Source organism: Oxyura jamaicensis, chromosome 1 (genome assembly GCF_011077185.1).
Source record: "Oxyura jamaicensis isolate SHBP4307 breed ruddy duck chromosome 1, BPBGC_Ojam_1.0, whole genome shotgun sequence".
NCBI classification, from domain to species: Eukaryota; Metazoa; Chordata; class Aves; order Anseriformes; family Anatidae; genus Oxyura; species Oxyura jamaicensis.
In genome coordinates, this window is record NC_048893.1 from 70,875,355 (window position 1) to 70,900,036 (window position 24,682).

General features: G+C 36.8%; 1 protein-coding gene across 4 annotated transcripts in view; it reads right to left on the bottom strand.

The window, feature by feature from the left end:
- ATXN10 (ataxin 10) overlaps positions 1 to 24,682 on the bottom strand; it is a 108,783-nt gene that overhangs the window by 35,909 nt on the left and 48,192 nt on the right. For 3 of the 4 annotated variants that reach the window (XM_035309502.1, XM_035309492.1, XM_035309483.1), the window contains 3 exons: positions 22,756 to 22,921; positions 17,907 to 18,015; positions 15,103 to 15,272 (listed from right to left, as the gene is read on the bottom strand). In XM_035309502.1, the coding sequence (XP_035165393.1) occupies positions 15,103 to 15,272; positions 17,907 to 18,015; positions 22,756 to 22,921 (445 nt within the window). Of the gene's footprint in view, positions 1 to 13,845; positions 13,927 to 15,102; positions 15,273 to 17,906; positions 18,016 to 22,755; positions 22,922 to 24,682 lie in introns of all 4 variants that reach the window. The other variant, XR_004746055.1, reaches the window with a different exon arrangement.

Genomic DNA, 24,682 nt, shown 5'->3' on the forward strand with positions numbered 1-24,682 from the left:
TACATACACGTATAAATTATATGGATTACAGACAGAGAATCAGAGATTGGCTAATTTCTATTATCAATTTCCTTATTCCCTAAAATTATGGAAAATGCCTCATTTCAAAAATAAGAACAATACACAGTAAAATGGGAGCACCATTTTGATAGGCTATATCTGCGATTTTGGAAACAAACTGTTACAAGCACATGAGTGAGTAGTCAACTTATACACAGAAGTAGAGCTCTCTTCTGTACTTCTTCAGATTACTAAATTTTTTCATCTAACAAGACATTTATGATAACCCACACGAATGATTATGTAATAGTTACTATACTGAACTTTAAACTTGCTTTATTTTGCAAAGAATGATTTTTGGCTCAAACCATCCCTTAATCATGTATCAAAACTGCCAACAATTTGTATACATATTTTAGCCATTTGGAACCTTCACATGCACATTTGTTTTCTCTCGATCCCTCAATCAGTGGCAAAAAAAATGTGCATTTCAGAATTTGAGACTGTGAACATGCATTTGAAAACTTAGCGAGTCAGTCTTGGAGACAAGGATGGTCTGGGCATTCCATGTTTGTATTACAACTTCTCTTTTCCAAGAAGATGCACTGCTGCTAGAGGTGGGTAAACAGATGTGCAATACTATTGTCTGATCAGTCATTTCATCTTGTTCAGTCCATTATCAACGAACACTGAACCTTTTCCTATTCAGTAATAAACTTACTTGCAAGAAGAAAATGCCATTCGAGTCATGGTTGTTTTCTTGGATTAGAGAAGGGATGTGTGATGGAAGCAGTCCATCAGGATGTGTGATGGAAGCAGTCTGTGTTGTGACATTTTCCAATGAGAACATCTGGAGAGATGACTGCAGAAATCTTTCTCTAATCAACTGAAGCTTAAATCAAGCCCTTATCTTGGCTTTTATAAATCCAGCTCATTTTGCATTTCACAAATAGCAGTGGATTAATTCAATACCTTGGTGCTCTGAATGTCAGTGCAGATTACTTCACAAAGTATTTTGGCATTGCTCCCACTCCTGTACTACCTACATACAGACAGTGATCCACGCAAGAAACTTAAATAAAAATCAATAGGTTTTCCAGTGCAATTAATAGATCTTTGGTCAGTGTCCCTCAATGACCTTTCAAAATCCTTCCAGTAAACCACTTCTACCATAACAATATGAACAGGTCTGACTGACTGCACATATGATGTGTGAACTTGGAGACATGAAATTCTAAATATGCAAATGTTAAATAGTGAGTATATAGATATATATTATCTTTGCCACTTCTTTATGAAAGCATTCAGGGTGTTGTTGATTAAAGAGTATTGTTTTTTCAAAACACACAGTCAGTGCATATTGCCAAAATAAAAATACCAAAAGACTGCATAAAGTTCTGCAAAACTCAAATAGAAGATCCTTGTTATTTATGAAGTCATTGAGCAATGTGACAATTAAAATACTTGACTATGCCAAGTTTTCCTCTGCTCACTAGTTCTACCACCACATAGAAAAAATAAGGCATGAAAAGCTAGCTTTCTTCCAGTTCTTGTTTGTTGATAGCAAGGATATTAGATAATCTATAGCTAATAAAAGGATGCCAAGGTGATCACCACTGTTATTTTAATGTTATCAGAACCTTTTAACAATATCAGGGCTCTTCAGATAGCCCTGCATTTCAAACAGAAAGGTAACTGAATGGAATCCTGAAAACAAGACCAGAACAGATAGCACCTTTGCCTATATGGATATGTGCGTCTTCCTTTCCAGTCCCCCTCCCTCCTCCCTACATGCAAATGAACAGCACAGTGAAGATACTACTTAACAAAATCTGTGACACTGGAAATATCTCTCAAATGTCTAGTTTAAAAGAGCAAAACATGAGCACAGAGAATACTAAATGCCAACTGGGATGATGCTTAAAAACACTGGTGCAGCAATGTTTTACTAAATCTATAGCAATGGCAATGAAGGACATTTGCTTTCACAAAGTTAACTTGTAACCCTGCCTCCTCAAAATTATATATTAGTATTTATTATGATTTCCTAAGAAGTCTCTTTATTAATTTATCAGATTTGACAAGCATTTCCCAAGTTGCCATCTATTCACAGTTGTAGTATGTACTTCTTTTAACTTTGAAAGAACACCCTTCACAGGTTACCTGCATTTCAAATACTAGAACTGCATATTTAACAGAGCAGCACTAGCTCAGCACCACAGGGGCAGCTCTCTGCACTCTGTGCTTCTATCAATTATATCACCACAGAGAATTTGCGGTGCTGCTAACCTTTTCAGGGATGCAAGACAGGAACAGCAAGTCTCTCGCCTGCAAGTAGTCTGTCTTTCCATTCCCGCTGCCCCCAGCCCCTATGGGTCAGGAAACCCACTTTGACAGGAGTTTGTTTTTCTTTTCCTTCTTATATAAGTATGATCTTACAAGTGTGAATTTACAGCTGTTAATCACAGTCTCTCCTTCTTGCTGCAGAAATGATAAAAACAAAACAGAATTCGGTTTTCGGCTGCCCATGTGCTAAAGGAATAAATACATCATAACACTAATGTCACACCAGTGTATCAACTCATTTCAACAAGTAGCAAAAACAAAACACTTTCCTGTTCTTTAATATTTCTCAAGTGTAAACTATGATCAACAGATTCAAATCTTAAATACTGCAATAGACACGTATAAAAGGAGGAGTTTATGCACTCCACATCAAGTGCCTATAATGAAGAATTTTTATACTGTTTTTGACCTTCAAAGATTAGAAATATAATTTTACCAGAACACAACACATACAGCACACAGGCTGTTAGTGTAATTGCTCATCTGGTGGGAGGGAAAAGCAGGCTTTACTACTATTTTATCTTGTATCCTTTAATTTTATCGTATTGCTTCCACCTGCAAAGCACAATAAATGTAGCAAGTTAAGTCACTAAGTCATTTAATGGACCCAAGTTGTATATGGAGAATTTGTGAGCTGTTTTCCAGGTCTGATACCAATATTTTTCCTTTTACAAATCTGCATGATGTAGGAACTATACAGAAAATTTTGTTCCAAAATAACAAGAAAAGTTAAGCTTCAGTAACCAGATATATCACTCTCTTTAATAAGTGAGGTATCCATATTTGAGAAAATAATTTGTTTCATTTTCACTTATTTGTTACCAGGCTTCTATCTGGGACGGTTTATGTTGGAAAGGCTGCACAATTTCAACAGACCCATTTCCTCTATGCATTAACATCACAGAAGAGACCTCCAAGATCACCGAGTCCAACTTCCGACCTAACGCTAACAAATCTTCCACTAAACCATATCCCTAAGCTCTACATCTAAACGTCTTTTAAAGACCTCCTGGGATGGGGACTCCACCACTTCCCTGGGCAGCCTATTCCAGTGACTAACAACCCGTTCAGTAAAGAAGTTCTTCCTAATATCCAGCCTAAACCTCCCCTGGTGCAACTTAAGCCCATTCCCCCTTGTCCTGTCACCAGGCACGTGGGAGAATAGACCAACCCCCACCTCGCTACAGCCTCCTTTCAGGTACCTGTAGAGTGCTATAAGGTCGCCCCTGAGCCTCCTCTTCTCCAGGCTAAACAGTCCCAGCTCCCTCAGCCGCTCCTCCTAAGACTTGTTCTCCAGACCCTTCACCAGCTTCGTAGCCCTTCTCTGGACTTGCTCAAGCACCTCCATGTCCTTCTTGTAGCGAGGGGCCCAAAACTGAACGCAGTACTCGAGGTGCGGCCTCACCAGAGCCGAGTACAGGGGGACAATCACCTCCCTAGCCCTGCTGGCCACGCTGTTTCTTATGCAAGCCAGGATGCTGTTGGCCTTCTTGGCTGCCTGAGCACACTGCTAACTCATATTCAGCCAACTGTCAACCAATACTCCCAGGTCCTTCTCCGCCTGGCAGCTCTCCAACCACTCATCTCCCAGCCTGTAGCTCTGCTTGGGGTTGTTGTGCCCCAGGTGCAGGACCCGGCACTTGGCCTTGTTGAACTTCATGCAGTTGGCCTCGGCCCATCGGTCCAGCCTATCCAGATCTTCCTTCAGAGCCTTCCTACTCTCGAGCAGATCGACACATGCACCTAACTTGGTGTCATCTGCAAACTTGCTGAGGGTGCACTCGATCCCCTTGTCCAGATCATCGATGAAGATGTTAAAGAGGACTGGCCCCAGTACCGAGCCCTGGGGGACTCCACTAGTGACTGGCCTCCAACTGGATTTGACTCCATTCACCACAACTCTCTGGGCCCGGCCATCCAGCCAGCTCTTAACCCAACAAAGTGTACGCCAGTCCAAGCCATGAGCAGCCAGTCTCCTGAGGAGAATGCTGTGGGGAACGGTGTCAAAAGCCTTGCTGAAGTCAAGGTAGACCACATCCACAGCCTTTCCCTCATCCACTAAGTGTGTCACCTTGTCATAGAAGGAAATCAGGTTCATCAAGCAGGACCTGCCCTTCATAAACCCATGCTGACTAGGCCTGATCGCCTGCTTGCCATGATCATGACATGATCAGGCACGGCAAAGCAAGCATTGCCATGATCATGAACATGATCATGACATGCTGAAAAAAAATAGGCTTAACACTCAGCCAGGTAGATTCTCACTGTCTAGGAGAGCACACACACTAAAGCACTTTAAAATAATAATAATAAAAAAACACATTTTAAAAATAAAAAAAAAAAGGAAAAAACAGTGTTTTCCTCCCACAGTCCTTCCTTCTGCAGCCTTTAGTAAGGCTATTCAAGATTCAAGTACTTTGTTCTCTTTGAGCACCAGCATCACTAAAATTCATTCAAGTATTGCCATGCTGAACAGCAAGGAGCAGAACACTGTATAACTACAATTCAGAACAAACAGCATCACCTAATGGCAGAAATTTAAAATTGTAGGTTACAGTCTGCATTCATTTCTCTTCCCCAAGAAAACAGGGTAAAGAGGGGGAAAAAATAAAAAAAATGCTTGGTTTCTTCCTAAAGACTAGGTGCTCTGATTTGGCCTCGTGTGTTTCAACAGAAGTTTCAGCAAAAAACTTCCTGGGCTGGCAAGAGAAGGCATACTGGTTGAAGACAAACAGGCAAATAGAACTTAAGGCTCACAGATGCTTTTTTGAGAAGGCAAAGCCAGGCTGAAGTATTCAATATATTACAGCTCTAGAGAATCTGATGAAAGGCTGCCACAAGAGTCCTTTTGTACACATTTGGTACAGATGTACAAAGGCACAAATGTCTCCATGTGCTCTTTATACTGAATGTTGCACAGAGAACCACTAAAACCAACAGTTACTGCAGCAAATTCATCACAAAATGTGATCTATCACATATGTCATGCTCCATTATTTCTCTACTGAAACTATTTCATTGGTGCTTCCAAAATATGAACTGAACTAACGGATTACAAGTCATGCTGATCAAATCTCATCATCCAAGAAAACAGAAAATACTCATTATTTTTTTTCCTTGCACCTATGTTTACAAACTTTAGGATTGTCATACAAAATAGAAGCTGAGAAACTTCAGTATCTCATAATACCCCATACTATAGTAACTATCCGGGAAACAGATTAAAAGATGACTGATTCTTGTGGCTCACAAATAATTAAAACAGTAAACATCCTCTTGTAAATGCAAAGGAAGAGAAAGTTGTATTTATCCAAAGGGAACATATTCAATACTCAAAGCATTGTATCATCATCCCATTGTGAAGCCTGGTGAGCTTTAAAAAAAAAAAAAAAGTTATATGTGTGATGGCAATCAAGAAAAGACAAGGGGAAATACAAAGTTCATGCTGAGGTTAGAACAATGGAAAACAATGCAAATGAAACACTAATGAAATTCCCTGTTATAGTAATGGAAAATATATGTCACTCATATCTGACACCAATAAAACTGTAAAGAATTTGGATTAACAGTTCAAATCTGAGCTAGAGAAAAAGTTTTCAAAAAGGTAAATATTATTCCAAAGATAGTGGTCTTGCCCCCAGCAATCAATAATATGTGCAAAAAGCAGGAAGCATTATAAGTTTTTTGAACCTACTTTTTGTATTATGTTAGCCACATCAGAAGGTGTTGATTTTAGTAATGGTTTTCCCAACATTTAATACACCAACCAAATTCCATTCTTCACCTAGGAAAGAAGAAACATTGCTGGCTGATACACACAACAACAAAAAAAATTGAAAAGAAAACAACCAACCTCTTTCTTAATACTGCAAATACTTTGCAAGCTACTATAATTTTAATATTACATGATGTCTTGCTAAAGTATCTGAATCTAAGCTTGGAGAAGTAAAAAACAAGTTGTCATGACTTCCATACTCATTCTCCAGAAGTTAGGACACATCACCTCTTATTTTCATTGTCTCAAAATATAAACCTGGAAAATGAAATAACCAGGCAGATTGAGACAGCTGAGAAAAGTAAAGACATTTTCTGATTTCCGTGGACTTTACACCAGCGCATTTGCTCAAAAGATGCCAAGGCTATTCTTGAAGAGAGAGTGTGGCTGTAAAGCCCAAGAGAACACTTATTTGTGTCATAATGAGCGTAATAGTAATACACTGTAAGAACTGCCTGCAAAATCCAAGGACATCTTACTATGACCCGCACATTATACAGGTATGCTGATTTATTCTGGTTTTACAGAGATGACTCCAGGCAACAATGACTGTCACACAGTGCACATTCCAGGTAAGTATTATATCAGGCTGTTCTATAAACCAAGTCTAAAAAGCCTATAACAGAATGAAATGCTCTCCAGCAAACACTGAATTTAGTTCATGCCTGCCACGTGCCTTATGAATATCATTCAGCCTACTAGACTGAGAAGTTGTAGGAACTTCTGAGAATTCTTTCTTATAAAGGTCAGTATCTTTTTAGATTTTGGTCTGCATTAAAATGAGTCCACAAGCTACTTGTCTTGAACAGGCACGTTAAATATCAGTGTTACATATGCAGCTTCAAGCACTTGGAATAAGTGTTTATTATAACTGCTTGAAAAAAGTATGGAAACAACTGTTTGACTACGGCACACTGAACTTTCACTTTAAAAGAGTCCTGCCCTGCACCACTATGGTAATAAGGTTCAACACTAAACAGGGTTGAAAAAAAGAACAGGCCAAGAGGCCTAGAAGTTGGTACTGACTGTTTAGAAATGTATGCAGTCATCTTGTTTTAATTTTGAATCTCAGAAGACATCTAGCCATTTTACTCTTTTCTATCATTCCTCTCCACTAAAATTAATTGCTTTGATTTAAACTTCTAGAGCAATCCAACATCTTAATTTAAAACACTATGAACATCAAAAGAACAATCCGCCTTGCACAATGTTTCTTTTACTCCATAACACCCAAGTTCTGTTCTTGCTTCTGGCAAATGTATGTTGCATAAAACCAATATTCAACAGCCACATTCACACAGCCAGAAGAAAATCTAGATTACATTTGTGTATATTCAATATTTGGTCAGAGTCTCAGCCTATGATTCTTGAGAACATAATATATGGATTTATATACCCCTTTACCTGTTACATGATAATTAGAGTAATCCTCCACATGAAGCAGGCCAATGATAATCAGTACTAGAAAGGAAATATGGTACTCTGCATATACCAACCTTGACCTGATCATTGAGGATATCCAGACAATCAATATGTGAAGATGTGCATACGTAGTGAAGATGTACGTAGTAGTGAAGATGTGCGTATACAATTTATATACTAACTGGAAAGTGTTTAAAATAAAAGCTAAGAAAAAAACAACAAAAATAGATTATGAGCTATTAAAGTTATCTTTAATATGAAAATGTGACTGCACCTAGTGCACCTGAGTTATTTGCAAGAGGAAAGTTTCAATGCACTATAGGATCAAGGCTTCAAGTGTAATGGGTCAAAATGTACAAGTCACAAGGAGCAACTGGGTCAACGGGATCAATCGCCAAACATTGGTGGAGGGGAGTGGGGAGTAGGGACAGGACATGATTGACCATTAACTTGTTGCCTACATAGGGGCAACATAACAGAACAGAGCATAGTATTAGTCTCTAACAACAAATGAATCACATTTGCATAGAATTCAGCACTTTATAAATCATACTGCATGAGGCATGCATCTCTGATCTCAGGGAATAAACACCATCACTTTATTACTCATATTGTTCCACCACTTAGAGATCTCTCTTTTTTTTAATTACTTTTTTAAAAGCAGTCTACAGCACGTGGATAAAAATCATTAGTGGATTTGGCACTGCACTAAGACTTTCTGATTGGGATAAGAGCTGAAGACTAACGTCTTGAGGTCTCTTCCAACCTAGAAATTCTGTGATTCTGTGATTCTGTAAAATCCATATAGGAACAGGACTAGAAACAGTTACATTATATGTTGCAACAGATACGTTAAAGAACCTCAAACTTTCTACTGGTGATATCTCAATACTATGTAGGCACATAGCTCATTTCCATAGAAAAACCTAGGCTTTTAAAGCACTTTTGTGAGAAAATCGATTTTAAGCTTTAATGTCTTACAGTGCTATAGCTAGATAAAACTTAGTTAAAGGGCTCAGTCCTGCAGCACCCTGAACCTTCTTTTAGCAAAGCCTCAAAACATACAGATAGCTACAATACCAGAATGGTCCCATCCAAACATTTCAATCAGTGAAACTCTGCATATTTTTACGGTTAAGCATACAACAGTTCATCACTTTACAGAGTTCATATCCAAAAGACTCCTCCCTTTTTTGCTCAACTTTAAACCAATAAATGCTTCTATTTTAGGAATGTTTTACATTAGGAAAAAACAAACACATTGATTTCTTCCTTTAGAAATTATGTATCAGCAGTTTAATTCTATTCTCCCTCTCTCAACATTGTCTGTATATAAATGTGGGATGATCTTCATTGTAAGAAACTCCAAATACTCCCATGCCATGCCGGGAGGAATATAATTACTTAAAATAGTTAAGTTAAACCTGAACAACTGTAACAGATAAGCACATACAATCTTCAAGACAAACTTAGGTGAGAAAGAGCCATTTGTAAAAATAAAGCAAGATATTAGTCTTCAGTTTGAAACCTTCTATTTTACAGTCACTACAGCAAGAGGACTAAGTTAAGAACCTGAATGGTGACAATTTGATCTATGAATACTGGCATCTTTTTCTAATTGCATTCAAACTGGATTCACTTCACACCCTGCCCCAGCGAAGGAGAGAAAGGAAAACTGACTTCCAAACAAGACAAATCTTGTTCATATTTTCAGGCAGAACAGTCTTCAAATTAAGGGACAAGTCTTATATAAAACAATTTGTCTTAAATGTATATTAAAAAAATCCAAGTTACGTTAACATCTAAATCTTTCACTTGTTACTTTGGTTAAGATTAATGTAAACTGTAGAAGCATTTTTTTTCCTTTTCTCACAAAAAAAAAAAAACAAACACACAACACCTTCCTTTCTCACCGTTGCATTGACAAAAGAAGAAAAAAAAAATTAGCAGAACTATTGCTGTCACCTCAAATAATAAACAGGCATGTCAAAAAATTTTGCCTCAAATTGTTCACGTTATTAGAATGATACCATTTAGGTAAGAAGGTGCCAGTCACAGATACCAAAAACTACTCTATATTTTCTGCTATGGAAACAACAAAATAACATCACCAATAAAACACATTCTGAAATCAATATCCTATCAGCATGTCCATCAGCATCCCAATTAACCAAAATGTTCTTGGCATAAGGATATGGATTGCTTTCTTTCCTTCTAAAGTGATCAGTTTTGTTTGTGTCACATTGATTAAGAAGAGACATCTCAAAAACATACCCATGCAGATTCACCAGTCTGCAGGGGTGTACTGGGTCTGGCTAGGATGTTAACTTTCCCTGCAGCAGCCCATACAGTGCTGTGCTCTGCACTTGTAGCTAGAACAGCAGTGGTACCACAGCAGTGTTGTGTCTGCTGCTGAGAAGTGCTGGCACAGCATCAGGACTTTCTCTAACCCTCCTAGGGGGTGGGCAAAAAAGTGAGAAAGAAACATCACCAGGGCAGGTGACCTAAACCAACCAAAGGGATATTCCACACCATATGATGTCACACTCAGCAATAAAAGGTGGAAAAAGGAAGAAGAGGGGAGGGGTGGGCTCTTGTTGCAAAAATGTCTGTCCTCCTCCCGAACACCAGCTACGTGTGTTGAAGCCCTGCTTCAAGGACGTGGTCAAGCATCGCTCATTTGTGGGAAGTAGAGAATAATTTCTTTCCTCTGCATTTCCACATAGCTTTTACTTGTTTTGTTTTGTTATTCCCTTTCCCCCTCCCTCTTCCCCTTTCCCTTTTTTCCCTTTAGTTTAATTGTTTAATTAATAATATTTCCTTAATATTTTTTTTTTTCTCTTTAATTAAATTATCCTCATCTCAACCCATGAGTTTTTCTTTCCGTTACTTCTTCCCCTCCTCATCTGAGGAGAGAGAGTGAGAGAGAGGTTGTGGTGTTCAGCTACCTAGCACGGTAAAACCACCACAAGGGGATAGAGATCTCTCACTGGGTATCAAATTGGCCCAGCATATCAACTTTACTGCTAGACAAAGTAAGCAAATACTAATAAGCTATCATATCAGTAATGACAGTGAAAGACATCAAAGCCAGCACAACCAGATTACAGCTCCAAACCCAAGCTATCTGCTTTGTTATTTCTAAGTTAGGCTTACCCTTGCATTCAGAAATACCACAATTTTTCCCTTCAGGATCTCTCTCAAAAGGTAATTGTACAAAATGGTCTCATCATGCTGCTGTTCTGCCAGCTGGCTGATTCACCTTTGCAATGAACACAGCCCCTGTCTCACATTTAGTTTACTCCAGACAACTTTGCATCCCTCAGTGATGGTTTTCACTTGACAGAAACCCCAGGTGATTCAGATTCCCCCATTTGATCTCAGATGTAACAGTGAAGTAGAGTTGAAGAGTGAATAAAGATGGAAATTAAACTTTGTTAAGCCTTCTACTTCCTTTCAGTTCCCTATTTACTAACTCCAGCAAGATTATGTGACTGAAGTCTAGGCAATTCCTCTCTTTTTATAGAAGAAGAAGGAGGAAGGAGGGAGGAGGGAGGAAACAATGCAGAGTAATGTCTCCATTATTCTGTTGATTATTCAAGTACCGATGACATTTCCTACTAAATGAAATCAGTTATTTTAAACAAGTTACACTGCATAAACATCTAACAATATAAACAACACTTTAGGGAAAGTTACTAAGGTTGTTCAGAGCAGTGTCACAATAGGGAACAAAATTAGTCATCTGAAAATAAATGCCTAAGACATCTCCCCAAGTAAACAGCACAAATTATGTCCACATGGCAACACTGAGGTGCTCAGAAGGCAAAGCAAACAATGTGAGGTGATTTTGGTGGAATTTTCACCTTTCCTTTTCACAACAACTTTCATCAACCACCAGCCAAAACTCCACTCCTTGGTCAGTCTGAGAGTTCACCTCCTTCCTTCCTGTATATTTTATTAAATGCATCTTTGTGAAAGAAGCACAAATCACAAGCTACAGGACTGCCCCACATGTATGACAATAACTTGACAGCTTTTCCTCCTACAGCGAAGAACAGAAAGAACGGAGCTGCACACCCAGTGCAGGATCTTTGCAAGTTCAACATGTAATTAGCTCAACAATTGGTATCTTGCATACAACCATTTTTGTTTGTATGTTTGTTCTTCTCTCCTCTTCCTGGAAATATGTCTGCAATTCAGGACTGTTCAGTAAAAGAAAAAAAGGAAATAATCCTACCTTATAAAGAGTTACTTCACATATTACTGGTTGCTTATTCTTAATTATGACAGCACTCAGTAAAACCTCAGTAAAACAATGACAATCCTTTTGCTGTAAGGCATGTTAGAGATGCCAGAATGTACTGCTGCCAGCATGTACCCAACTTGCATCAGTCCAAACTGAACATGTTATCAAACACTTTTCTTACAAATACCAATCCATCCAGCCTAACAAAACATGGAAGTGGGCAGTAAGCTTGGCAAGACCAATTTTAATAACTGCATCTCAGTTTACAGCTTGAATTTCTGTCCACTCCGTTATATCTTCAGAACTTGTCACAATAGCCTAAGTAAAACTACGAGGAAGAAAGTTGGAAGAAATGCATTCCTAATTCTAACAGAGTAGAAGCTAAAGAATGCATTATAAAAACAAAGAACTTTTTAAAACAAAATGAACAAGTAATAAAGCACTGGTAAGGTATTTTGCTGTTCCAAAGTATTACAAGCTTTTTTACCACTGCCAAAACACTACACTAAGACCCTGCAACTATTGTTCTTACAGCAGGTGGAGATCACAAATGGAGACAGAGAATAAGCATTTGCAGAGTAATTATCCAACCACTACTGGCACTCTCTGTTTTAAAGCAACAGAACTGTCACTAGTTCTCCATGCAGTAGGATTGCACTGTCATCCTTCAGGACACGTACTGCATGAGGTATAGACTGGCTCAAGACCCACTTCCCAGAGAACATGCAGGTTATCACTTGGCTCTTGAAGATGCCACAGAAACAGCAATGCAACTCTGTCCACTCAGACAGCTTAGTCCAACCCACCATTTGAGCCCAGAGTCATTGGGAGCTACTTATATTTTCAGAACAACTCAGGCAGGCCAATGCCATGCATGGATCACTAAGGTTACACTGTTTAAAACACATAGCTCCTATTACACTAGTGCTTTTATTATTAGGGTGTGATTACTGCATGTATTAATGCTTTATTATTGTTACTGGGAAAAGAGGTCTACTGGGACTGAAAGTTATAGAGAAATATTAGAGAAAATAAGTGTGAAAGCCTCAGCTCGTTAAAGATAGTCAGGATATTAACAGTTCTGTTTAACAGTTTTTCATAAGCCACATGTGATCGTCTCATGCCAGCCAAACAGCAAAACTGACTGAAGAGGAAGTCACTTCCCAGCTTGTGCCACAGTTAAGTCATGCAAAAGCAACAGCCCAAGGGCTCAGCCACATTGATAAGATACTTGCTTTGTTATATAAAACACAACCTACCTTGCATTTTATGTTATTTTTGCTCTGTAGATTCAGTACTGTATATAAAAATAAGACCTACACTGTGAGATATTATTGTGAAGAGGGAGTCTGAAGAGGGACTTAAAAACTCAGGAGCCAACTTATTTCCATTCAGTTCTAGGTATGATACATGCATCACTTTGAAAAAATTATTCACATCTCAAAACTGCAGCTTTCTTATTTCTGCAGTGAGATGGGGGCTATTTGCCTCATCTTCACAAGCATGTGTTTATGTATGGACACTGCCTTAAAAATGGTAAGTGCATTTATTAGAAGAAATGTAAAATGCATGAGATATACTGAAGGTATACATGTTATCATACTGTTGGCATTTCTAAAGTTTCAACAGCACTCAAATAGCATTCCATGATATCACACACAAGAATCTAAGTAATTTTCATGACAGTATAAAGCAATAATATTTGCAGGCAGTTTAAGGCAAATTAATATCCAGCTTCCACTGAAATCACTGTCTGCATGCCTAATTGCTCCAGGGGCCTTTGAAAATGCCAGCAAAAATGAACATAAGTAGTAGAATCGACACTTTCAGAATGAAAGCAAGCTCCACCTCCCACCCCCAATATCATAACGTATTCCACAAAAACACGTTTCATTTACTTATTTACCTATTTATCTTATTATTTACCTATTACATCATAAAGGGTCAGAGGCAGAGCTAAACAAGAGCATATAACAGGATTAATAATTTTTCAGAAGTATTCAAATTCTTTATTCTATACAGAAACATGAATGGGAAAAGGGATCATCATTACCATATTTCCCATCCATATGCCTGTATTATTATCACATGTTAAACAGGCTAGCATTTATCAGATTTTCCATCTTTCCATCCTCTAGGAAAAAATAAAAAGACTAAACTGGAGCTGCCTGTCATACACTACCAAAATGTCCTACTGCTGATTATAAATGTCTGCCTTGGTAGACACTGCAGCAGTTGAAAACGGATTTGATGGCATCAGTACAAAAGAAAGCATCATCTTTGTAAAATGAAGAAATCACAAAGAAAATATTTATGAAACAAGCTTCTAGCAGATTGATTTTTCAGTAGTCACTATCTTGATAGCTCCTTGGTAACACAGAATTAGACTCAGTATCTCATCATATGCAACTTCCTGCACAATAACCAGTATTAATTACTGTATTTTTAGTACTTGCTGACATGGGCCTCATTTAAGCACCATAAGAGGGAAGTAAAAGTACTCAATTATCTTCACTACCTATTCTTTGATACAGTCTTTCTTGTATGCTTTTCATTTTCTAGCCTAAAAACTGCTTCTTTGAGAGCAGGTGAAAATTTTGATTCAAATTAATAAAATAATGAAATAAAGGGATCTGTGTACATATTTCCCTGTACATAGCAACCTGTTTGATTTTCTTAAGTGCTCAGATGAACCATAAGACAACATTTTTTAATTACTGCATTTCCTGCTGAAAGTAAGTTAGTCTAAAAAGTCTTGGAAGAAAAAGTTTCATAATTAAAAACATTCTGCTGTTCCCCTTTTTTTCCTCACTGGAAAGCAAAACTGATTTTCCATAAAGGAATTCCAAAGATAAAGGGATCAAAGTGATTTGAAGGAAGCAGACCTACGTTTTTTAAAGGGCATGAAAAATTAAAGGGAAATACAAAATTAATAGGGACTAATTTAAAGATTAAAATTAAGTTTGTGCAATAATTCCACCTATTTTCCTTCAAAGTGAGGTTGAAGTTTAGTCTCAGACATTTTAGACAACATGTAAATATGAAAACAATAAAGAAATCAGGCACTGACTTACGGTCTACAGGAATGATGCAAAGTGTAGACAGGCACACATTATACCACTGTTAAAAAGTTAACATACCTGTTACAGTACTTCAAGTACACTCCAAAAAAAAATCACCTCTTTTACAAACCCAGTTTTAACCTCTATTTGTAGAACAACAATATACTTTAATCAGTAATTAAAGTCATAGATTAATGTAGACATCTGTTCACATGTGAGGGTTTTGTGAGAAAAAAGCATAAACATACCTTGTCTTGGTTTTCCTTACTTTTGTAACACAAATTTCCAATCAAACAAATGAGATGAGATTTAAAACCCACAGCTGGATGTGAAATTTCTTCTTGCCCTGTCATTGCATGTGTAGCAGTGAAAATATTTACAGACTGTTTCCCAGCAAGATGAGTTAATCTCAAGGTATCTACAGAAAACAAGAACATTTTATTTAATTACCAAATGAAAATTAGTATTACTTTGAAAAGAGCTTTACTACCATTTCTTAATTGTTTCATTCAAGACAGTCAACATAATTTCATACATTTAGGAATATATATATCAAAAGACCTTTACAAGTTTCCTTAATTTTTATTTCTTAATTTGTGTCACTATATACCATAAAAGGCCATCCATGAAGGTCAGAAGGTATTCTGGAATCCTTTTCACACAGTTACATAGTTTACACATGAATGCTGAAGGCTGGTTCCAATCATCTTTATTTTCACAGTCACAACTTGTGAGCTGTTGATAATTCTGGCATCATAAGTGCAATCTGCTTCTTGGTTTAAAAAAGACAATTTCTAGAAAAACTTGTTTTAGTTCAAACTTCTCACATCAACAAAAATTATAGAATTACTTTTTTCTTTCTTCTCCATCCTGTTCCAGCTCTGTAGGATGAGAAAGGATTTCTAGCACATCTAGCACCTTGATGCATCATGATAAAACACTGACTGTCATAATTGTGTCAACTGGGAAATAGTAATTTATATGTATGGTAAATGCTAGTTAGAGCAACTAGGATTTTTTATTTTTTTATTTTTATTTTATTTTATTTTATTTTTCCTGAGATGGTCATAAGAGAAACCAGGAAGAAGGGAAGCTCATATAGTACATTTCATAATCTGTGAAAACAACATTCTACAAAGACCAGACCATGAAGAAAAGTTGAAATCATATGAATATCTGAGAATTCATACAGCTGAGCAGTGAATTCACTAAAGGCTGTACCAATACTTAAAAATTAAGAAGTACTTTTCATTTAAAGCAACCTGCAATAGTAACAGGTAGCCCAGCATGCCACGGTCCCTCAGGCAACTGAATAACAAATTGATGCTTCAGGCAACTTCATTGGAACAATAAAAATGTAGCAAAAACAGGTTATATCACTGATCAATTTAGTAATTAAACCCTATGCTCTTTCTGCTCCAAATGTGACAACATCCACAGCAGAATGTACACTAGATTTCCTGGACTTAAATTAAAAGAAACTTTCTAAGTCCTCATAGGATTAGTTCATTCACAAATGGCTGACCTAGAAGAATAAAGAATCTCTGTGCTGATCTGGAGTTAACTAAGTCTTTGGTATTTTTAAATATAAAGCTGTAATAGGGCCTAGTGGCCTCCCATACGAGAGTTATCACTTATATTTGTTCCAATTTTTGAACTAGGAAAACCAAAATCTCCTGACCTTTGGAAAGAATGAAACAATCAAAGAGTACTAGCCCCTAAATAATGTCATTGGAAAGTAGCTGATAACCTGATCTTCTTTCATGGAAATTTGCTTGCTTTTTTTTAAATTCAGAAAAAGCATTATTCTGCATACTTCTCATCACGCTCACTTTGCATGCTTTTTTTCCTTATGATCTTTCTATTTTCCTACACACAAAGTAGGAATTCTGTGGTATTTCCAAACATTTTGCCCGTCCCTTAAGGGGGACAAGCAGAAGAAAAGATTTAAGAACAAACACAACAAATCCAATAAAACTCATCAAGTTTTATTATAGTCAAGGTAAAATGCATTGAGGAATGCATATTCAGTGCAGAAAAAGGTGGAAGAACAGCAAGACTGGCCTAAACTGGTTGCTAAACTTACTGATCCGCAACTCTTTGAAATTCTTTTGCATATACAAGCATTCAGATGATACAATGCACAATATTGCATTTCCTCAAACCACACAAACATAAAATATACCATACTTCAGTCATCTTAATGTAAGTGGCAAAGCTATTCACATGTCGTGAAATAGAGATTTTTGCTGTTGGTTTTTTGGCTTTGTTTTTACAGCAAGGACACTCTATCTCAAAATATTCATAATTAACATATTTTTCAGCCATTTTTAAGGCAAAATATTTAACATTTCTCTTTAACATCCGTCAAATTTTTACAAGTTATTCAGAAAATGGTACCATGTGTCAGCCTCAGAAAGTGCTACAGTTTAGAAAGGCACAAGTCAGTATACGTACATACACTGACTTATATACATATACACATCCCCCTTCCTCCTTGAGTATATAGAGTCTTTCTGGACCATCCTGGCTTCCTTTTATTTGTGTAGAAACCTTAAGTTTGCTGTTTCTTGGCAAAAAAAAAAAAAGCTTATTTTAAGTTAACCTTTCAAATTCACAAAATTTGGCTAAGAACTTTCAAATTGTACTTAATTTCAGGAATTTGGGAAACAGATTGGAACAGGCATAGAAAAGTCCTTTTTCTTCTTCTTGAGGAATTTCTTCCACACACATTCAGTCAGTGGAAGATCATAGGAAGCTGTTGTCCTTTTGCACAACTCTTACTGCATAAATAGCGTATTGCTGAGAGTTGAATAAAGGCTCTGTTGGGTAACAGCGGTCAACAGAGCAAGTAGAGCAGCAAAAAAATTCCAAGAACAAATCAAATATTTGAAAACATAGATTTATTCAATCTCTTATTTATTTTATTAAAATAAATCCTAATTAGTCAGAATCATAATTACCACCAGTTGTGAAAAAACATGTTTTCATTTACTGAGCAACATGATGTGAAGCCATGCAACACCTAATGAACTCTGCAGCTTTCACTTACCTATTGCTGTTTCAAGCAAACCAGGCAAAGCCTGTAGATGCTCTAGTTGGCCGTTGTTTGATGTCATTTCACAAAGAACATCAAGAAGTCGAACTGTAACCAGAGCTTCCTATAGATGAAAACTACATTTCTGAAAATGTTTTGAGGGATCACATAAGAACATAAAAATACGACAATCTACTAGAGGACGGGAATTCTCAGCACCTCAGTTTCTTTGCAGTTCTTCTCAACTGCCAGGAATAAATTTGCCTAAAATAAGGGCATCTTTCTACAATAATGTATTACATTGCACTAATTCATTTTTCTACTAAGAGTGTTAAGCGTGCCCTGAAAAATCATGGGGAAAACAAAACAGAGCAATATGGGATTTTTTTTTAAACAAAAACACAGTATCTTCCAAAGGCAGAAAATTACTAGCTGAGAAAATTAGTTCTGTATAAATGTTTTCTTTAAGTTTATTCAGTAGGACCATCCCACTTTAAAGACACAAACACCGCCTGCAGGACATTAATTTGTTATCCGCAGGAATTCTGTAAAGTTCTGTGGTCAAATGAACTTTAGCTGTGAGAATTTACATTATTCTTGGGTAAACAGTATTGGGATCATAGATGCAGCATTTTGGTTAGGTATGAGACACACAATTTTATTTGCGTATTTTTTATTCAACCAGAGAACTATTTTTTCTCATGGGTTGAGTTGATGCGTGCTTAGAATGACAATCCAGCACTTACAGAAACTACCTTAGGAGTGAACAGCATAATTTTGAACACCGCATATTACTCAAGAACCACATCATGACTGCAAGATAATTCAATTCTATGGAAGGTACAGTATGTAAGCTAGAAGTAGCCCTAAAAAGGCTCAGACATAGGTCTCATTAACTATTCCTGGGTGTCTTTTTTTCTTCATAACCAGGATAAAAAGACGTTTACATACCAATAGCATAATACTTTGAATCCAACTAACAATATAGTATAATTTAAATAATTGGCACCATTGTTCACTGATTAAGGACTAAGATTATATTCATTCTTTGCCCTTTCCAACAGTCTTTAAATGACAGCAAATAGCTATACAGTCCAGATGCTAAAACCATATTCCTACTTTATTCCTCACACAGGCGTACAATCCATCTTGCCTTAAGTTATTCAATAAATTGCTTTTAACATCAGCAAAACAGTCTTTGAATAAACTGGTCACTGTACTAGCATAAACATTGCATACCCCAACTGTATTTCAAAGTAAGACAATATTTGCATTTTTCATCTCATTTTGCATTGTAACAAGACAGCAGCTTAACCAAAAGACTCTTTCAGCTCATATGCTTAATGCTTGCCTTTGAGCAACAAAAAGTTATCACAGAACCACAAATTGGTTTAGGTTGGAAGGAACCTCTAGAGGTCATCTGATCCAATTCCCCCACCCCAACACAAGCAAGGCCACCTAATGCAGGTTGCCCAGGACCATGTCCAGGCTTTTCAGCATCTCCAAAGAGGGAAACTCCACAACCCCTCTGGGCAGAGTTGTGCTTCACAGCTGTAATGCAAACTAGTAACAATAGGCAATTATAAATCAACAGCCCTTACTGCCTACTTGTGCCCCACTGCTCACTTACATAAAACAAGCTCTTTAGCAGCTGACATTACAACTAAGGTGTGGCTTTTCCTTTTCTCCCCACCCCACAAATCTCTGTGGTTATTTTTCCCCTGGGTTTCTTTTTCCTCTATTCCTGCAGAAAAGAAAGTCAACAAGGTAGTATGCTTTCTTATCAAGCTTAACAACAAGATGCTATTGAAAAAAAACAAAATATCTTGAAGTCTGACAGACATCTTAATGTGGTTATAATCTGAAGAGTAAGGAAATGATTGACAAGTTTTAAAATAAATACATTTTGAGAGAGACCCAGAAAATGGTTTCTTAAAAAGAGATGAAAACTCAAAATCAAGGGAAGGGTTTTATTTTACAAGTATAGTTGAAAGTTAGTGAAACCAAACTGATGTTGAAGTCAGGCTTATAATGGAAAAGCTATTTTAAACATTGGTTTAAGCACTGCAGAAGCATATGATTAGCTTTTCATTGGTTTAAGATGGAAGCTACAAGACCTGAGGCTCCTTAGGGGAAAAAAAAAAAAAAAAAAAAAAAGCAGAGTCTACATATAACAAATTAAACTGGATTGGAAACTGAGATGACATTTGGGGAGTCAGGCCAGGTCAAGGACTATTCCCATAAGACAGTTTTCAAATGTGGCTTCCTAGTTTTGGAGGCTAAGACAGCTTACTAGTACAGACATTGCCTGATCAAAGCACTTGGCTTCAAGGCCAAAGTGAAGTCCAGGCAGAGTTTAGTTTAACATCACAGATGTTGCCTTAAGTATTTTTAATGACAAACCCTACATGTACAATTTTTTTCTTTTTAAGTTAACTCTTAAACAAAACCTACAATATTTACCTAATCAATGAGAAATTGGTGCAATTTTTCATCACTTTTAGTATGAAAGTTTTAATAAGTTTTTTTATTTTTCCACAGCAAGCATGTGTCATGAATAAATATATATAAGAAATATACAAATAACACAAACTTCTTAAAAGTTATTCTTGACATTTATCTCCCTTTATTCAACTCTTTATGACTTTCTTTGTGGTCATTAAATGACCCACATTACCCACCAAATATTGGTGCTCAACTTATCATATGTCATGTTTATATGAGAGAAGGATAAAAAGTCAGTGTCAAGCAGGGGAAGTTACACTGTAATATTGTCAATACTGCTGTCCTAGCACCTTCAAGTTGGACAGAGACCTCCTTCTACTGGGCACAAACAAAAGTTTTTTTCTAAGAACTGAAACCACAATTCTTGGAAAGGAACCAAATAGGATTAAAAAGGAAAAAAAAAAAAAAAAAAATGAATACAAAAAGATAGAATTGTCTCAGTATATTTCCTCTTACTGAGAAGCTGAGAAGTTGATACATTTTCCAGAAGTAGTCGATTAAGTTTTGTAACTTAGACTATGCAGTCAGCTGAGTTTCAGGGAGAGCGGGAGAAACGGAAGTTGTCCTCCTTATACAAATAAGGAAAGATTCCTGTGTGTTCTTTTGCTTTCACACCCAGCTATCATCTCCTCCTAAGGTGGTTTTTGGTATCTCTTCATAACACTTCTCAACATACATGTAAAAATCTTGCACCTACATAAACTAGGAAAAAATCAGGAAGCACAGCACTAACATGATTATGTAAAAGCATAGAAAGATAAATATGTTTCACTTTTATCCTAAATTCTAGTTATGACAGCTGTTGAGAAGAGTTTCTACAAATTAAACTATTACAGATTAATGGTTATCCTTTAATGATAAAATGCTTCCAACTACGTGCGTGGCAGCAATTCCAGCACACCAGGGTTCATCTGTCAAGACGAAAGCTAGTTGTTACTTCTTTTTTAAGTGTATTTTTTGAATTACTATGAAAATACTTTAATCACACTTCTGAAACAAAGCATCATTAATTGGCAAGGATTGGTGATTAACTAAGCATATGCTTGACTGAAGTGTATTTGGTTTCTCAGGCTTTGAGTTTTCTGGCTAGTTGTCTTAAAAAAAACAACTTGTCCTGAAGCTGAAAAGATGTAAAGCAATATGAAAGGCATCCATCAAGACCTGAGACAAATATTACTGGCACCACCTGCTCAGAATACAATGACCTAGCACAACACAAATAAGGTCACTGCAAGTTACAGTGTCAGTTGTTTTCTGTGCTCCCAAAGGCATTTTTAGGACTTCAAGCAGCTTGTTGCAATTAAAAGGAATAACATGACACCAGATTATTTGAAAATATCTCTCTACCCTTAGATAGCCTAAACCTCCTTACTGTACTGTATGGTGTGGCAAGTAGCCAGCAACTCTTGGATACTTCATAAAGAGGAAATAAAACAAGGCCATCCAGAACGCAGCTCTGCATCAGATACTTCCAAAATGCAGCCCACAAGCCATTTGTGACCTATAGAAGTCTTCCTATTTAGCTTGCAAAGGGAATTCACTGTGGCTATCCTCAGCAGAACCAGTTCATTAAGTCTGAAGCAATAATAGATTTCTTCCAACTGGACTGGAGTTGGGGTAAGTGTCTGTGTGCTCAGGAGACAGGAGCTGTCTGCCACTAAGAACCCTCCAAGCTCTGCAACTTGATGCTGTGGACCCAAGCTGGCCGCAGGAGTATCACCTTGTTAGAAGCATGCAAGGCCCACCAAAGAGCCCCAGGTCATTGGGAAACAGGGAATAGTCCATTGTCAAAAGTATTTGGGAGCTTACTAATGAATGAAATATTAAATGACCAACAGTTATTTAATAAAAACAAACAAACAAAAAAGCCCTAAGATTTACTTACTTTAGTACTGCTAAACAGAGTTTACCTAATTTTTACCCCAATTTTAAGGAAGAAAAAAAAAAAAAGAGATGCTGCTTTCCACTTATGAAATAAATATTTTAAGTTCTGATACATCTTTGAATAAAATATAATTGACATACAAGAACTATAGAAATGATCCCTAGTAAATAAAAAATGATACTAAGATATCCAAGCATGTGACAACTTGAACATTTTTAAAATTCTGAAACCTTTACCATTGTGGTAGATTTGTTTCCATCTCGAATTATCAGATCCTTAGTCATCCTCAAAAGCAAAATTAGGCTGCTGTCTTACATATTCTCTTGTGAACCCTACCATTGCTTTTCCAGTGTAAATAAAACTTGTGAATGTGGTTAAGAAGTAACTGATTTTAGGTACTAGTGGCAATGAAGATTCACCCATTTCAGATTCCAGTTCTGTGTTTATTTGCTTGTTTGCTTTAATTAGTCATACCTCATCTTCTGCATCTGCTGCAGATGTTAACTTGAGTACAGCTTCACATTTATCTCGGAAACAGCTTGCAAGGAAGTCAGCAATTCTCATGAACACATTCATTTCTTCGCTGGTAACTGAGTTCTTCTCACTCACTTTTGACATTATCAGCTCTAACAAAGTAACTCTAGAATCAGAAGACAACTTGTTAATCAAATTCACTAAGCCTTATAGAATTATCAGTGGAATAAGCAAACAGTTCTTTAAAATGATCTAAATAATCAGCATGCTACTAACACAGCAGACTTCAAAAAAAATAAATGAACACTGCCAATCACTTCCTATTCAAAGGTTTATTTCTGCATACCATTAATTTAATTAATCATCTAATAAATACAATCTAGCCAGATGGTCAATATTTTTCTCAAGTCTACTTCAATTTCTAACTTCTTATGTTCTAACATAACATTACAGTGAGTGCATATTCTGAGTGTCTAACATTTACACCAAAACAGCTTTCATAAACTATTGTTAAGTTCAGGGAAACAAATACATCCTCTTTGACAGCTTCTATTTGAAAATACCAGCTTTTCACAGCCCTTGTCTTGCACACAGTCCTTTACTAGTTCTTCTCCCCAACCCAAAACCAATTCAGAGCAGAAACGGGGAAAAAAAAATATGTACACTCAGCTCCATGCAGCTGTTTTACAACTGCCTCTAGATGGACTATAGTAAATCCAAGTTAATTATTCATATACCCAGTGATATATTCAGTGTATTAAAAGTAAGTGGATACATAACATAGCTGCATTATAAAACATACCGAGGTCATTTATTTGAATAGCTTTAATGTTGTTTTATTTCCAATATCCCTTCACGTTTTTAGTGCAAATTCAGAGTATTTTGTGGAAAGAGAACTTTAACATGGCAGAGGTATACTGCAGCTTTGCTGCTAAACTTGAGCACAGAAGGGAGCATGGGTTAGTGGATTTACACTGTAATTCTCTCAGTCTGAAAGAGGTCTATTTATTGAATGAATTCAAGAGCAGACTCAGGGTTTTCTTTGACTAAAATATTTCCAAGTCAGATGGAATGACTGACATTTAGACATTTAAACATGTAGAGTAATTGAAATGCTTTTTTTCCTTTTTTTTTTTTTTTTTTTTAATTTACCAAGCTGCTTGTCACATGGTGGAGAAAAATGTCTTTTTCTGTGGAAAACTCATGGTCATTGCTTTATTAACCTCGAAGAGCTCAAGTAACAGCTACTCAGTTCTAACGAAACTCAATCCCAAATGTCATTAATATAAATGCATTAAACAATCATCTGAATGGGCACAAAAAGCTTTCTCAACATGGTAGCACAGAAATGTACTCAATGTGTTTGGGAAACGGTGGACTCAAGATAGAAGACTGTCAAACACCAGTAACCTCTCTCAGGCCTCACTTAAAGAGCACCAACGCAGTAGAGTCATTATGTTTTTCCTCTGGGTTAAAACTGGGTACCACATACTTGCCCATGTACAAACTAGCAGTCATCCAACATCCCTAACTCAAAGGTTTTCAGATTTAGCATGCTAAAATAAAGTTAACTGCACAGTTATGTCATTCATCCCCAAAGCAATTTTATACGCCAGTTTTTACCACGTTTAGAGCCTTTCAAGTGTATGCTCAGCTAAGAAAATAGGCTGCTCACAGACTTTTTAATTACAGGAATTATTCAGATAAAATATTATCTCCTGCATGACAGCATCCCAGACAGCTATCATTGCACCAATAATCCAAATAATACATGTTTAAAATAGACAAGCAATCCTTCTGTAATGATGTTGGAGGGTCACCCCATACTTGTATAAAATGTATTAGTGACACAAAATTATTGCCAATAAGAAAATTTTTAGCATTACTTTTCCTCTTGCAATATAATTAGGTGCCCTGTTAGGCAACC